At 43.9% G+C, this 17,635-nt stretch overlaps 1 protein-coding gene across 1 annotated transcript in view; it reads right to left on the reverse strand.

The window, feature by feature from the left end:
- BMP7 (bone morphogenetic protein 7) overlaps nucleotides 1-17,635 on the reverse strand; it is a 90,984-nt gene that overhangs the window by 17,372 nt on the left and 55,977 nt on the right. The window contains exons 2-3 of the mRNA XM_054980196.1: nucleotides 14,414-14,606; nucleotides 4,191-4,339 (exon numbers count right to left, since the gene is read on the reverse strand). Of these exons, the coding sequence (XP_054836171.1) occupies nucleotides 4,191-4,339; nucleotides 14,414-14,606 (342 nt within the window). The remainder of the gene's footprint in view (nucleotides 1-4,190; nucleotides 4,340-14,413; nucleotides 14,607-17,635) is intronic.

Below are 17,635 nucleotides of genomic sequence, written 5' to 3' on the forward strand. Positions count from 1 at the left end.
TGAATTTGGGCATGCCCAGCCAATTCTGTAAAAATCAGGCCATATCCAATCCAGATCTTAGTTTGTTCTCTAACCCAAAGTTCTCTGGGGGCAGATGGTCGAGCCAGATATGCTTGTTCAGGATGACAGAGTAGCTGTCTTCAAATTCAGTTCCTCATCCTAAACAAGCTACTGGTATGGCAGTGATAGCTAAGTTGGTTGGGGACAGGCAAGGATGCTGCTAACTACATCACCAGGGCCACGACAGCTAGAAATGGAATCAGTACTACAGGCTGTGCGGCTGTGTATCCTTCTCACTTTGATATGCTTCCTCCTGGCCTTCTGTTCCCCACTCATCTATACTGCTACCATCAGGCACTTTCTCCAGCTGCTGCAGCTGAAATCTGGACCTGGCTATTTCCACAAGTTCAGATATGAGAGAAGTACTGTTCAGTGGTTAGAGCTTTGGCCTTGGATCTGAGAGACCCAGGTTCGAATCCCCCATATGTCATGGAAGCTTGCGGGGTGATCTTGCACCAGTCATACACTCGTAGACTAACCTACCTCACAGGATTGTTCTGAGGATAAAATGGAGGAGAGGAGTACATCGTAAGATGTTTTAGATCCTCATTGGGGGAAAAGGGGGGTATAAATGAAGTAAAGAAATCCCCTCTTCAATTAACTTAAAAGAATGACAACATCTTTCTATGCTCCAAAAGAAACCACAGGAGGGCAAAAACTGCATAATATTAAGCCCACGTCCCTCCCCACACATCCTGTTCCAGAATGGGGATACCAAAGGAAAATCAGAGACCTGTTGTTGTTTCAATCACAATTGAAAAAAAAAATCACACGTGAGACAGCATTTACATAAACAGTGTTACTACGTAAAAGTCAACAGATCCCCAGATTAAGCTGATCATATAAAGCAGCTCTTGAACTTTCAGGGGGAACATGGTTACATTGCCAAATTCCAGTTACTTTGGACTCAACAAACAACGTCCTTCATGCAGAGGAGAAGCAGCAACCCAGCGCTCTAATAGCTGTGTTCAACCTGCGGTGCGTTCTAACCTACAGTCCTAGGCATGCCTCCTCAGGAGCAAGTCCTGCTGAATGCAATGGGCCAAAGTAAACAGGCAGAGGATCAAGCTTCTCTGCAATAAGACCAACAGGATGCAGAACAATTTGCAAGAAGCGGCTGAATGAACTCCCCACATGTATTGGTGCTCCAATCTATCGTGGGCGGCGGGGGGGCGGGAAGAGCATTAGAGAGCTTAGAAGATGACAGACTGCCGAAGGCATCGTGAATTACTTCAGTCCCTCTTGCATGGCTTCGCTTTATCCAAACTTTCTAAGAGTAAACAAATAGCCTAATCCCCTTTCCTTGCTATCCTTGAGGGATCTGTTTGGCATTTGCACAAAGGAGTGGGAATGGCCATTAAATATGAACTAATCCGTCTCACATAAGGTCAAGCAACAATTCCAAACCACTCATGGCTGGCCCTGGTCCTTATGGGGCAACTGGGAGGGACACCGAGGGCGGCCCCCCCTCCTTCCCCAAAGCCATACGTTCCATTTCCCCTTATGTCTGGCTCACACTCTGACTCTTCCATGCTCTCTTCGTCATCCTCCTGGTTCTTATTCTCTCTAATTGGGGGGGTGGGGCAGAGGGAAGTCAGAGCCAAACTACAAGTGACACTTTACACAGGTTGGACACTAGTCGGCTTCCCTCAAGTTTTGATGGGAAATGTAGGCATCCTGGTCTTGCAGCTGTAATGGAGAGCCAAGCTGTAAAACCAGGACGCCTACATTTCCCATCAAAACTTGAGGGAAGCCGACAAGCGTCCAACCTGTGTCAGGCATCACTTGTAGTTTGGCTCTCAGTCTCTGGTGACTCCCTGTGCCCCCTAGATAGACAAGGCCCTCAGAATATTGCTAAGCAGCTGAAAAATAGGTTCTGAAACTGCCCAGAACAAAGGAGGCATATTTAATTGCAAGAGAAAATCCCTCCGAAATCAGAGGATTAGTTAAGGGAAGTTGATAGGTGCGCTGGAAGGGTCCCATCCCTTCAGGAGATGTTTCCTCAAAAAAGATAAAATAAGGGCGCAAAGAAAATATAGTTCAAAGAATTGGGGGGGGGGGAGATACAATGCAGTCACAAAGAATGCCTACAGGGTTAAACAGTAAAACCAAGGAAACTATAAAAGCTAGAAGACTTTAAAAGTAGAAGCCTTGAAAACGATAAAAAGCTAGAAGATTTTAAAAGCAGAAGCCTTGCCTAAATACCAAAAAGTATACGCTCTGGAATAACAAATCTAAATTTACCATAACACAAACAGAGAAGAAATGTGAAAAACTTGTCTACAGACATTTTAAGCTACACTGGAATAAAAAAAACCAAAAAAACAGAGAGATAATGGAAGTAAAAAAAGAATGGGAGAACACCAAGGCAGTTGCAGAGAAATGAAACCCTTTGCTTCAGTCTTCACTGCAGTGTCCGAACAAAAGTAACAAAAGGATGAAACTTTAAAACTGAAATTAGAATGAACACGCCGGCAAAAGGCTGTATGGCATTTCCCTGTTGTAGCTTTCTTTTGGTAAAGAACTCGAGTGTGAAACTATTCGATCTTTTAATTATAATACGTAACCAATCACTAAATTCAGTTCCATTCTGAGACAACTGGAAGGCTGCCAACACAATATGGGTTTGTAACCCTCCTACGTTTCGCTGGAGTTTACTGGTCTGAGATTAAAGAGGGCAAGACGGTTTCACAGAGGATTTTAAAAAGATGTATTTGAGAATAACCCCAGAGTAAAGGTTAAAAATATGAATGTATAAAATCATTATTTATTGTGCAGAGGCAGGTCTGACTGCAATAGTGTCTCTTTCCACCCAGCATACGGGCGCCACCCTTCTCTTTGGCACTGTAGTTCCAATTTTATCCACACCCATCTCGGAGACCACCAAGACACTCTCCCATTTCCTGGCAGGAGGGTTATCCAGTGGCTGCAAGACACAACTCTCTCACACTACTGTCAGCTCTGTCAGCTCTGACAAGACAAAAAGGAGTGCAAGCAAGCCTCACGCCATTTCTTCTGCAGCTACCAGTCACCATTACCACTAGGAAATAAGAAACCACTGAGGAAGCCCTAGAAGAGTCTCTACAATCACCTCCCTTGCTTGGTTGGAGGGGTGCTGTAGCCACAGTGGGGAAAAGCATAAGGAACAGAGTCAGGGTTCAATGAACTCACACTCCGAGCTCAGCTTAGAGCTAAGCTACAAGAGATGAATTACACGAGGAGCACGGGAAACTGAGTTTTAAAAGAGATTGGAAGGCTTTGTCAATTTCCCCTTTATACAGAGCCAAGGAGATCTCTGCTCAGGTTTGTTAATTTCCTCTTTGCCTCCAGTAGGCTCTGTCAGTTTCACTTCCCCTTTTAAGAGGCAAAGAAGAAATAAACAAACCTTCTGAGCAGTGATCTCCCTGGCTCTGTAAAGAGGAGAAATTGACAAAGCCTTCCGGATCTCTTTTAAAACTCGGCTTCCCAGCTAACATTGCAACTCCCATCACGTGCTCCTCATTGTGTAATTTGTCTCTTGTAGCTTGGCTCTTAGTGTTTTAAGCACCGCTGTTCTTCAAGTACCTCTGAGAGTTTTCCAAGAAGTTCTTAACAGAGAAGCCAATGATAACAATGATCCTGAAAGCAGAGAAAAGGCATGAAAGCGATAATGGAGGCAGTGTGCAAGAGGCAAGAGAACAGGAAGCAGTAATCCCACAAGAGGGGTGACCAAATGCAGCAAAGACCACAGCTTTGTTTCTGAACTATCAACAGGCTCAGCCTAGTGGTTTCCAAGCTCTCCTTAGCCAACAGGAAGGAGAGAGTCTTATTTTCTTTTTTAAATGAAAGCTGAAGTAAGAGTCCATTAAATTATCGGTCTTCGGGGAGATGCCCCCCTCTATTAACCTAACCCCACAGATGCTAGGAACAAAGATGGGGATACATGGAGATGCCATCTCTACAAAGGGCTGCCATCTTTGGCACCTAGAAAAAGATTCCCCCTGGACCTCTGCCTTAGATGCATCCCCAAATCCACATGACTTGGGAAGCTTCACGGGCCCCAAAGGTGACTGGGCTTCCCAGCATTTTGTCCCTCCTCATGACAACCCTGCCGGTCACAGCTGAAACGATTTGCTGGTGCCAAAGCTTACCATCAATGCTCTCCACTGATAGCTGCAAGCCGAGATTGTGTTGTGGGTTTACCACCCAGTGGTTACTAGTCGCTGTGATATCAAACACCAGCCAACCTTCTTCTGCAGCCCAAATTGTTCGAGTGTCAAGCAGGAACAAATCCGAATCCCTGGAGGAAATAAAAGCCAGAAGAGAGGAAAGAATTGCTTGCAAAATGGATCTGAATTTGCTCAGGAAAGACAAACAGTCTACTAAATATAATCTTGAGCTGTAAGGATACTCCTTAGTAGTTTGCAATATACAGTTGCAATATACAGGTTGTACAAGACAGAAGCTGTCGCTAAATACATTTTAATGAACTTAAATCCAGAAAGCTTACAATGAGAAGTGGAAGACATGCACACAGAAGATGGAAAAACTCTTAGAATTTTTTAATTTGTTTGGCTATCCCAGCAGACAGGAAGAATTGTACACCAGAAAAATTCAAGAATATGGAGCACACATTGCTGGAGCTATGTCAAATGTATTTTCCTATTTCATTTTGGGAGGAGAAAGCAGTTCATGTGAAATTCCCACTATTCTAACTTTGTTATTTACTTACTTATTTACTGTCAATGTTTCCCAAAGGCACATTATGTGCCTTTTAAAAAAATGAGTCTTTATCCCAGGAATAGTTAATAATAATAACATTCGATTTATATACTGCCCTAAAGGACAACTTAATGCCCACTCAGAGTGATTTACAAAGTATGTCATTATTATCCTCACAACAACAAACACCCTGTGAGGTGGGTGGGGCTGAGAGAGCTCTGAGAGAGCTGCAACTGACCCAAGGGCACTCAGCTGGCTTCAAGTGGAGGGGTGGGGAATCAAACCCAGTTCTCTATATGAGAGTCCCACGCTCTTAACCACTACACAAAACTGGCTCTCCAGTTACCTAGTTACCTAGACAATCAGGGATCATACAGTCAATGTGATAAGAACATGTAGTCAACATTTGACTACAAAAGATGCCACAATTCAACTGAGAATGAGGACAAGTCTTCCTGAAACAGCACTCTAAATGGGTGTTTTCACCAAAGGGGAAGACACTTTTCACAAAAAAAAATCCTTCCAACAATGAGGAAAAATGACCCCTTCCATTTCAGTGAAGCCCTACATAATGCAGCAAAAAATGTAGTCCCCTGAATACACAGCCCAAATAACCAAGTGATAACATCACCCTCAATCTATGCAAATATTGATACCATCCTCTTTTATGGATTCTTCTGCAGTAACTTGTTCTTACAAAGGCACTTTCCACACACACACGCGCAGTGAAACTGCAATCTAACCACACACAAAAAATGTCTTCAATGGCTGAATCTCAATTTTACCACTTACAGGAGTGCATTTATAACAAAATAGCCATAGAAGGGAGGAAATGCCACCCACATTGATTTGAGGATCCCAGGGGTTGAACAAGAGAGGAAGGGCAATCCCATAAACAGTGAACAAACAACCACACAGCCTGTAGCACTGGTACAGTTACATTCCATCATTTGTTCTCTGCAACTGTAAAAGCTGGATTAAAAGCTCTGTATAAATGATACTGCTCACATATGTTGTGCAAGTATCGACGGAGACATTGCAGTTGTTTGTGCCAGCTTGCTAATTGGATATTTAAATACCCCAGCTTCATTTAGAGGCCCGTTTTGCTGACTTGCATGCTTCGTCTTGCCAAACATCTTTTGTGCACTTTGCATAGATATTTGCGTAACTAATTGCTTTGTAACCATTCCAGCAGTGGCACAGAAGATAAGACCATCTGTTTGGTCATGAGAAGGTATTACTGGATGCATTCTTAATAGCAACAACTAGTACCAATTTGTAGTGATGGAACTAGATGCCATCCTAGCTCTGTATCTTGCTATCCAAATCCTCTGGTGATGCAGTAGAGATCCTGAGCCACTTCCTGAGAGCTGTGGTGAAATTGAAACTGAACAGACAGGACAAAAGTGATGCCGGTCGGGAAAGCAGAGATCTTGAAGGACACTCTGCTTTCCCCTTTCAATGGGGTTCAGCTGACCATGGCAGACTCAGTTAAGAGCCTAGGGGGTTATACTGCATCCAGCACTGCAGCTGTAGAAGCAAGTGAATACAGTTACCAAAAAAGGCTTCCTCCCAACTCAGACTATCCTGGAAGATGGCCTCCTACCTTGACATAGCTGTTCTGGCTGCCTGGATTCAGACCATCAAGACTAGACAACTGTAATGCGCTCTACATAGGTCTCCCCTCAAAGTCAAGACTCCAGCTGCTGCAGAATGCCATTGTTCGATTATTATCGGTAGCTAGGCAGAACATGCACGTGATTCCCATTCTGCGCTCACTCCACTGGCTACACATCAGTTACCAGGCTCAATTCAGTAACAATAATAATTATTATATTCGATTTATATACTGCCCTTTGGGACAACTTAACGCCCACTCAGAGCAGTTTACAAAGTGTGTTATAATTATCCTCACGACAGTCACCCTGTGAGGTGGGTGGGGCTGAGAGAGCTCTGAGAGAGCTGTGACTGGCCCAAGGTCACCCAGCTGGCTTCAAATGGAAGAGTGGGGAATCAGACTCGGCTCTCCAGATTAGAGTCCTGCCACTCTTAACCTTTATACCAAATTAGTTTTCAAGGTTTTGGCTATCATAAACAAAGCCCTTCGTGGCCTTGGCCCCTTATAGTTGCGGGACCCCCCTCTCCCTCTATGCTCTGCCATGGCAGCTTTGCTCATCTGAATAGGGCCTTCTGCAGATACTACCCTGCAAGTGGGTCCCCATGGAAACTCACTAGACAACCTTAAGCCCCTCACACTCTAAGCCTAGCATACCTCACAGGGTTGTTATTGTGAAGATAAAGTGGAGAAGGAAAGAATGATGTGATAAATTGCTTTGGGTCCCTACAGAGGAGGAAAAGGGATATAAATTTTTAAAAATAAAAATAATTAGCATCTGACCTGCAAACTGAAGGGAGGCCATGACTGACTGAGGATCTTGGATACTTTGTACCTCTTTATTTTATTTAAAAGCTGCCATAACGGATGGAGGGATGGGGAATCCAACATGAGTGCCCATTTGCAAGAAAACTGCGGGGTGGTGTCCTTCGTCTCCTCCATTTTCACTCTATGCTGAGGCTTGTTTTCTTCCAGTGAGGCTCCAATATGGGAAATAAGCCAGCATGGGAGAAAAGGGTTGAAATCGGCCAAGAACAATGAGGTAAGGCCAGGTGTGGAGTGAGAGTCACAACTTTCTCCCCTCCAACTATTCCCCCCATAGAGCCCCTACATAGAATCATAGAGTTGGAAGGGACCATACAGACCATCTAGTCCAACCCCCTGCCCAGTGCAGGATCAGCCTGAAGCATCTCTGACAAATATTCATCTAGCCTCTTCTTGAAAACTGTCAGTGAAAGGGAGCTCACCACCTCCCTAGGCAGCTGATTCCACTTTTGAACTACTCTGACCATGTTCTTCTTAATATCCAGCCAGTACCTTTGTGCATATAATTTAAGCCCATTGTTTTGGGTCCTACCCTCTGCTGCCAACTGTAACAGCTCCCTGCCCTCCTCCAAATGACAGCCTTTCAAATAGCAAACATGTCCCCCCTCAATCTCCTCTTCTCCAAACTAAACATTCCCAAGGCCCTCAACCTTTCCTCGTAGGGCTCAGTCTCCAGACCCCTGATACATCTGAGGCTTGAACCAAAAGGAAGAGCTCTCTAAAATGCAAATTCTCTGAAATGGTGCCTCCTTTCCACTCTGCAAGTGAAAATGTTCATTGTCTGTAAAACAGAGATGCTGTCTCCTATCTGCCAAATATACAGAAGGAGAGATTTCCTTGGGCAAGGGCTACAAACCCTGACAATTCCATCCCATGTTGGTGGGAGGGGCAGAGAGGCAGGGATAAAAATGCATTGCCTATGAAAAACAATAGACGTCATTGTCACACAGATCTTGATATTTTTAAAAACTCTCTCAACTTCTTAAAATGACAACAACAACAACGAAAACCTGAATCCAAATCAGGCTTTTTGTGAAAAGTACTAATTAATGCTATTATTTGTGAACCATACTTTTTTCTTTTAAATTTAAAATTTATTAAAAAGAAAAGAGGGAGTGGACAGTATTGTAGTCACCTTAAGAATAGTAAACTGCACGATTTTACATTATTATAAATGACAAACAACAAGAGTAATAAACAGTGCAGAGTGTAATACAAATAAAATGAAAATCAGTTACAGAAGAGCAAACAGCAAAGGATATAATATGACTATAAACTATTTCTTCTCTCCTTCTTATTACTTATGTGTGTTCAGCATTTTCAATTCAGCATTCTAAAATTTGACTTTAATATTAATCCATTTCAAGAATAACCATTCTTCATTTTTTCTTAAATTTCTGCTACTCAGTGTTTTCTATTCAGCATTTTAAAATATTAACTTCAGAATTAATCTAATTCAACAATAGGCATTTTCAGTTTTCCTTAAATTACTACCACTTATTCTAAAAAAAAAAAAGTATGTCTATTTTTTCCAAAATTTTAAGATTGGTCTATTATATGAAAAGGAAGCTAATTTTCCATAGACACCTATTCATACTTTGCCACTACAAAGTAGAATAACATATTTTTCATGATTCAGCACTAGGCGAAGCTTTAAAAATTTTCTGTTCATTTTTAAAAGCCTATTACAAAAAAAAAAATTATGAGAGACCATAGTCCCTGCTCAAATACACAGACAGTTTAATTTAAACAGAAATAAAAGGGGGGAAACACAATAAAATGAAAGGAAGAGAAGGCCAAAAAAAAGCCCTGAGTTGGATACAGGATAGCTGAAACAAATAAATGCACTTGTAAAGGGTGGGGAGAGGGAGGAGAGAGAATCAATTGAACAAAATATCAGCAAGTAACAAATTTCACAGATAAGGAGTTTTAAGAGAAAAAAAACAGCAAGGTGTAAACTAGAGGAAGAGATACAGAGTTTATGGACAAAGAAGTAGAAGAACACAAAGACCCAGGAGAATACAGAGAAATTCATTGTTGGGAGATGATAAGCAAGAGCTAAAGAAGGAAAACATAGAAAAGTAAGCACAAACATTCTCCTGTCTTTTTTTCATTCTGAGGGTTGGCATAAGATGGAGGAGGGGCCTCTTGTTATCCCTGAAAACGATATACGCAGGGACCGTGGGACTGGTGGGTCAGTGAGGAAGGGAGTGGAGTGAAGTCACCCCTCTTGTGCCAGTGGGAAAGCTGGTAGGCTTCAAACCATTTCTGTAATGACGAATACGGCTGCCAACTCGGGGCTGGGAAATTCTTGGGAGATTTGGGGGTGGAGGCTGGGGAGAGCCGGGACCTCAGCAGGGTACAATGCCATGGAGCCCACCTTACAAAGCAGCCATTTTCTCCAGGGGAATTGAGCCCTGTAGTCTGGAGACCAATTGTCATTCCCAGGGATCACCTTGCACCACTTGAAATCTGTCAGCCTCTTGATCAACAATATCCTTACTTTAGACAACTCCTAAAAACTACAGATGGTTGGTGTGCGCCCCTCTACCTCTGGCCTCTAGGTGAACATGCAGGGCTGCCTAGTAGACAGGCCAGCCCTGACAAAACTACTAAAACATTTTTAGCTGCTAGCATCCCAAGTAAAAAGGTTTTATGGCCACTATCATAGCAGAAGACTGAGAATTAGAAGAAGGAGTACTCTTAATGATGCCTAACCTCCTTATATCACAGTCTGGCATCTTGTTGGGTGAGCCCCTGGCCCTCAGCTATGGAGGTAAGGTTCCCAAGTTCCTTTACCCTCCCAGTGAAGGGGGGGACATGGCACTCATTTCTGTTGTTGTCTTCTTGCATGTACGCACACCTGGGGTGGCGCAATGACGTCTCTTCCGGGAAGTTGACGTCATTGCGCAGGGGCCAGGAGTGCTCTGCACTTCACAAAGGGCTAATTTGGACCCAAATTGGCCTGCTGCAGAGCACAGGAGCACTCCTGGGGCAGACTGATGATGTTACTTCCTGGGAGGGACCGGGAATGCTCTCATATGTGGGCCCAAATCATTTGGGCCCATTTGGGACCTAAACTGGCCCACTGCAAAGCGCGGGAGCGCTCCTCAGAGACCTATTCACCTGCCTCCTCCTCCCCGCCCCCGGATAAGTAAACGGTGGCAGGGGGCAGAGGGTGGGAGTGGGGGATTCCCTGTCCCAACCAGGGGACATGGGATCCCTATATGGAGAGGAGTGCATAGTACCACCCAGTTCCTCCTCCTGCAGGCTTTGCCCTTTGTCTGTTGCCTCAGCCCTTCCGCTGTCTCTCATGAGCTTGGCCCAGCCTATCAATGGCTTAAATAGATCCTGGCAAGCTTCACAACTTCTGAGTTGGACAGAAGCCGTTCAGTGCCATCGTCCCTGGCAGCCTGACTGTCCTGCCTTCCTGTGTCAGGCGTCACTTGTGGTCCCGCTCTAAGTGTCAGCCCACACAGAAAGACAGGCGGTTGTGGTGGTGTTCTAGTGGCTAGTCCCCTCAACACAAGCACAGGTGCTGCAGGTATAAGCCTGCCACCTTTCTGGTTTGCCTCCCTGTGGCCTAGTCAACTGAGGCCTTCAGGCCCCTGGCATTAATTTAAACACCACTTACTGGGAAAGAGTAGGCCCAGTCAGAAAACTGAGACCCATGGGGCCACCATACTATAAATCAGGCCCTTTCAAGTGATCAATCAACTGGATTAACAGTTTGCCAAACAAAGAACCAAGCCCATATTATCATTTCCCTCAAACAGGTCAGACACCAGGCATAATGTAATTAAGGATGTTTGAATTTCCTTCCAAAAGGCCCGGCTCATTGAGGTAACTAAGACTAGGTCTAAACATACTTAATCTCTGCTTTGATACCTTTTCTCTGTTCCTCTTCAGAAAATATCCCCAGGCCCTTGGACCTCTCCTCTTCAAGTTGTTTACCTGTTAGCACACTTAGCTCCCCTCTTTCATAGCTGGGGGGAAAGTAATTTTTTTTTTGTTTGGAACTCTATGAATGAAGCAAAAAATCTTTACTTTTGTGAGCTGCGTAAATTGCAGAGTGTATATGGGGCTGCATGAAATATTTGGTGCTTAAAGCAGGCCTTCTACTGCTGAGAATTATTGTTGAATGCTGGATATTACTTTTGAATGCTTGTCTGCTGATTCTTCGGCTCAACTGCATGCACTGTTCTACCCAGATTCTGAGGGCCAAGCTACACATGACGAATGACACTTGAACAGCAAGTGTATTTCTCCCTGTTCACTTGCCTTCCACTCAATCCACTTGCCGTTCAAGTGTCATTCGTCATGTGTAGCTTGGCCCTCAGTCTTCCTTTCAAACTTGGAGAGGCTCTTTGCCATTTTGTCAACAGCTCATTTCATACCTTTGCAGGGAGACATTCTTTGGACTAACAGCACTTCCTTTATGCCGGGTGCAAACCATCAACATCAACTCCTTTAGCATGAAGATGAGAGACAGCAGAAGGAAGGTGCTTTAGTGTGAATTTGAAGCAAACCAGAACATGGGTCAGAATCACACTGTATGTGTGCCCCCCCCTCAGGACTGCCAGGTCCCTATACCCTCCTGCTGGGGGGGGGGGAAACCTGGCAGTTGCTTCGTGCCAGCGGTGAGGTCTTCTTTGCACGTGGAAGCGACTCACACCGGCCACAGGAGCACTCCCACGCTCCATGTGAGGCCGATTTGGCCTGTTTGGGGCCCAAATAAGCCCCAAATGAAGTGCAGGAACACTCCTACGGCCAGCACAATGTCACTTCAGGAAGTGACATCGCCACACCTGTTGAGAGCACGTGCACGGCGTGCATTCCTGAGGTGCCTGCCAGTAGCAGGCAACCTCCAGGAGCTTGCCACCTCCTGCTGATCACTGGCAGGGTGGCAAACTCCCAAAAGTTTGCCTGCCACTGGTGGACACCTGGGAACACTACCCCCCACACACACACACCGATCACACAGTGAGGGCAATGAGAGCAATGGACACTGAGGCCTTGCTTGGACTGAGCCCTAGGCCACACTCAACACTTCTCTGCACCTCTACCTTGCTGGGAAAGATCAGCTGTAGCAGACAAATTCTTCACCGGGCAAAAAGATTTCTGCCATTCCTGATCATCTCCTTGAGTTGCTCCCGGTAAGTTTCTGAGGAAACTCTGGTCCCTCAGATTAATTATTTCCCCTGGTAAGAGGCAATCATGTAGGCAACAGTGTTTCAAAAACTTTCTGGTGGTTTGCAAAAAGGAGACCACACAGCTTGTTAGCCAGGTTTCTGCAACTGAAACATCCTCAGGCGCTGAAGTCCTCACCAAAAGTAGACCGGGCCGCTCCCACAGGAAGCAAGGATGGGGCCTTGACTGCTCCTGGACTCACTTACTGACGTCTGATGTGGAATTTCCAGAGATGAAAAAAAAAAAATTCTTGCTTCCTCCATGGCTTGACTCAACCATCTCTGTCACCCACAAACCATGAATTATTTTTTTAAAATTGGGGTGGGTGTCTGACTTGCTTTCTTCCCCCCACATCCCACCCCACCCCTGCAGAGGAAAAAATGCAACAGCTTCTTAAAATCTACTGCTTCTTTTATTATGAACCTTACTCAGAAGGAGACAGTCTTTAAAAGAAAATTCCCAGGCCCACACGAATGCATGATGCATTCAATTGCACGCCATGAGTCAGCCTGGGAAATTGTATAATGTGTTTTGTTTTCCTGCAGTTAGTTACAGTCCTGAGCAAACAGCAGGCCTGGAGGGGAAAACCCTCTGCAAGAGAGATCAAAGGGAGTCATCCTTCCCGCACACATTTGGAACATTCCTGCCCTGGTGTCCAATAATTTACTCTCCAGCAATAATGGATTAGCACTCCCTCTTCTAGGGTCCAAAGAGTGGGATAAAGCTGAATAGAGCTGGAGGAAGAGCATTTTCCACAATCATTGTGTCACAGAACTCCTTCCAAGTTAAATAAATACTTGGGTTTTTTAACTAGAAAATCGCCTTGATTATTGCTAATTCAGCAACACGTGCACAGAAGACAAAAGACAATTTTAAAAAACCAAGGATTACATCAGGTTTAAAAAAGGCAACAGAATCCTACTTCTGCAGTTAGAGTAGAAGTTAACAACAGAATCCTAAACAGAGTTACAGCTTTCTATGCACGTGGACTTCAATGCATATAGAAGGACATACCTCTGCTTAAATTTGCCTTGCCGGTCCCTGTGGCAGAGAACCATTTTAATTTGTTTTACAGCTAATCTTGAGCGACTGGCAGGATCAGGGCTTCCAGTCCATATTATACAAAAAGCTCATGCACAACATAAAAAAGAGCTCTTAGATGTGTGCAACAATTTCAAGAGAACTAGATCTCAAATCTAGCATCCAATGCGGAAGCCTAATCCAGGGTTCCCCGTACGATCACCAGCTAGTGGTTGGAACCCTGTGAGACATGGGGGGCAGGGACGTGGGGGGCACCATCATGTTGGAGGCATAATGGCACTTCCGGGTTCACCCTGGAAATAACATCACACCATCAATGTGAAAGCTATTTTTTGTGCTTATTTGTTGCCACCATCCTACTGAGTGGCAACAGGGCTCAACTCTTTTAGTTCCAGGCTGAGTTCATGCATGATTGTCGCTTAACATCTACATATTAAGCAATTGCTCACGTGTGAACAGCCAGTTAAGAATCACAGTACCAAACAAACAGAGAACCCACTCAACAATGAGTTGTAACAAACAGTGGAGACCACACGAGTGGGTGGCAAAAACAAATCAAATATATTTACAACGATATAAATAGTGTTCTGTACACAAATGTCTTTAGCAATAAATGAATAAAGATGAGTGCATATATCACTTATAATTTGCGCAATACAATGAACCTCAAAAGAAATCAAAAGTCCGTACATAAGGGAGCCTTGCACCTAATGGAGAGCAAAGAACAACTTGCACCAGAATCACAAGCAGAACTTGTGATCTCACATTATACCTTTTCACGTCACATCCTATGCAAAGTTTCAATGGCGTCAACTCGCAATCGAGAACGAAACCCCAAGAGAGACAGAGAGCTAAATATGCATGTGTGTGAAACAGCCCCCCAAATCAAATTACTCCAGAATGCTCATTAATTTAAATTAAGTATTCTTCATCACTAGCTCACATTGAATGCCTCCCCCCCCCCCGCTTTTGGGCACTCACCTTCCAGGGTGTTCTTGGAGAACCTGGTAGACACTAATCTGGAAAGTTTCATTATCAAAGCGTTCTCTGATGTAGTCCTTGTAAATCCGAAACTCGGCGGCTGTCACTGCTTCACCTTCAGGGATCCTGGAGAGGTCAAAGCGGAATTCTCGATGATGGCTGCGTTGGTGATAGAACTCCCTGTCGTGCTCCACTGCAAAAGAGAGCAACCAATCAGTTGACATGCTTTTTAGTTCTTTCAGAAAACATCCTATGTCAGAATTATTATTGCTAAATTTAATACTAAACTGACTGGCCCCTATGCAGATAATAAAAACAGCAAACCAGGATGACTTGGAGGACACCGAGGCATGCCAGGCAAAATCCCAAACTTTGTTGATTAACCAAAAGGGAAGTGGGAAACTTAGGAACAACCCGTTAAGGGTTGAAAATGCTCCAGAAGGGATGGAATGTTGAAAACAGATGAGCCCCAGTAGGATTGACACATCACTGGATACTGAACCATAACAAGAATTCACCTAGATTTTCTCACGCAGACAAGAAAATCTAGGAGGCAAATAGTTATGCGGTACCCCACAGTGTATCGATCCAGCCCAAGTGAAAAGAACAAAAGAGCAGGGAAGAGAAATCAATTTGCTCCTGTCTCTGAAGGGGAAAGTTTGAGGGTGAGATTCCACAATTGCTCCTCCCGGTCTCCTGAGCTCCAGCTTGTTCCATATAGTAGCAAAGTGGTGTATCTGCAAGTGGACCCTCATCATTGTGGAAAGAAAAGACAGTGTTTATAGGAGGGAGACACTGATCGGTACTGTATGTAAGGATGCCATTCGGGTGACTCATGGAATTCTCCAGAGTAAGATGGATGGTGTCCTTGATGAACTACTATATTAAGGAACAAGCATTTTGGCACGGATGCATAGCACCTTTAGTAGGAGAATCAACTGCTGAATGTGTGAGTCCACCTAACACTCGACGGAAGTCCAACGTAAAAACATTTTTCTGCATAAATATCCCCCGTTGCAAAGGATGGGAACAGACAGCCAACGACCTGTTTTCAAACAAATCAAAAGTATTACTAAAATGTGTAATGGGTACTGAGGTTACCAACACTCATTGGTGACTCAAGTACTATGGGGCCATTGGGAGCAACGTACACTTGTCTGTGAGTCACAAAGATCATGTAGCCGGTTTGCAGGACCTTTGCTAAAATAAAAGAGTTGTGAGAACATTGACGTTTTTGTGCTTACCGCTAGTTTCCTTGAGTCAATCTTGTCCACCACACAGGCGTGCCTCACTAATGCCTCATCAATAACTCAATGACTTTATAACCACTTTTTTGGACCGGGACAGTCTAAACTAAGTCAGTATTTCCCAAACATGAGTGCCAAGGGAGCCCTAAATGTCGGTCACCAGGCTGAATACATTACGATGTGCTAAAGGCATCCAAGCCTTTTGGAAATCCGGGATATGCTGAGCATTTCAATTTTTCCCAGTGGTATTTCATGGATTCTACAGCATATTCTGCCAAACCTGACAGAATCTGGATTGTGGGCTAGTGTGTAGCATAGCGTCAAAGACACTCAGCTATGAACCAAATCCTCAGTTGAAATCTTGCTTATGTCATGATTTACTAGGTAGCCTTAGGCAAGCTAACATCTTTCAGCCTTATACAGGGATAGGATCTCATAGGGAAACCACCTCCTTTTTATTGTGTAGACCAGCCCTGTCCCTCTACGCAGTTTACACTGTGAGAGCAGAACCTTATAGTATTCCACAGAACCTGGTACATGGCACAAAGTTTTATGCAGTTATTTGAAATACTGTATGTGAATTTCAACACCCTCCCACTCATTTTTTCTGCTTCTGGTTAAACACTTCTTTCCTCCCTTGCCCATTCCCTCTCCATTTCCCCCATTACTTTTCAAACTTCTGTTTCTTATTCTTTTCCTGTTTTTTTGCAACTGTTCTGTCTGTTCCCATCCTTGCTCTGACAACAGAGCAGCTCAGCCAACGGCAGCCAGAGGCCTAATCCAACCTCCAACAAGCCCTTCTGTGTCTAATTCAGCCAAATGGTATCAAAGAGTTTATCATTGCTGTCACAAAAATCCCATTGTCCGTTATTTTATTAAAACATCTATATTGCTCCTTTCCTCGTGGCTCAAGGATGCCTACAAGTTACAATTAAAACATTACAATTTAAAACGAACAAAATAAAATCTTAGATATTCTCTCCCCTCCGATATTTGCAGTTCTTGCCTCAGCCTTGCCAAATAAAACAGCCTTGCAGCACCCCTGAACATTCTGTAGATATGGGAACTTGCTCAGCAATGTGCAAGCTATTCTTTCGGTCTGCTCATTGTTGTTGCAATAAATCAAAATGCAGTCCAGCATCACCGCAGGCATTGCGCTGAGAAATGGAGGATACTCACAAGACTCAACAAAGCCCATTCCCCCCTCCCCCCCCCGAGCAGAAATAATTTGGACTGAAAAAATCTGAAGCATGGAAGGTCTGGAACATGGCTATGGGAAGTGTGCACAGATCTCATGTTCCCCATACCAGTCCATTCTTCTTCTTCACTTAAAACTGGTTGTGCCCAAATTGGCACTGGATAAGGTTTCTACAGCCTAAACACCATGTAAAACAATTCACCGTTCTCTTCTTTGAGCAATTAGTGGGGTTAAATCCCAGGAAAGATGTAATTGATTACAACCAATTAGATGGAAGAGGTGCATATTTCAACCCACGTAAGTAGAAAGCCAGGGGTGATAGTACTTCAGGCTAATTGATATGAAGCATAACAATGTAACTTTTTAACCACATCAGAACAGCAAATAAAAGCAAACTAAAAGTGTATTCTAATGGAGGCAACTACTAGCATTAACACAGTCCATGCAAATGAGAGCAAGAGAAACAATGTCTGGGCTCTAAAACATTGTGCAATTAGCACCCCTACATATCACATATTCCACAACTTGGCCGGAGACATACGGCCTTTAAAAAAAATCCAAGTTCCAACTCCAGCTATGTTGCTAATAATGCATGTGCCCTAAGGAAAAGACCTTATTCTCTCTAGGCCAATTTTCTCATACACCAAAGCAGCCATACTCATTTATGGGCTGTGCTGGGAGAAATCATTAATAAAAACTCTTTGAAGATTAAAACGTGCCTTGTAATATGCAGGCGTGTTTTTTTTATTATTATTATTAAAAATGAAGTGCTCTTAC

This window comes from Eublepharis macularius, chromosome 5 (genome assembly GCF_028583425.1).
Source record: "Eublepharis macularius isolate TG4126 chromosome 5, MPM_Emac_v1.0, whole genome shotgun sequence".
In the NCBI taxonomy this organism is placed as follows: domain Eukaryota; kingdom Metazoa; phylum Chordata; class Lepidosauria; order Squamata; family Eublepharidae; genus Eublepharis; species Eublepharis macularius.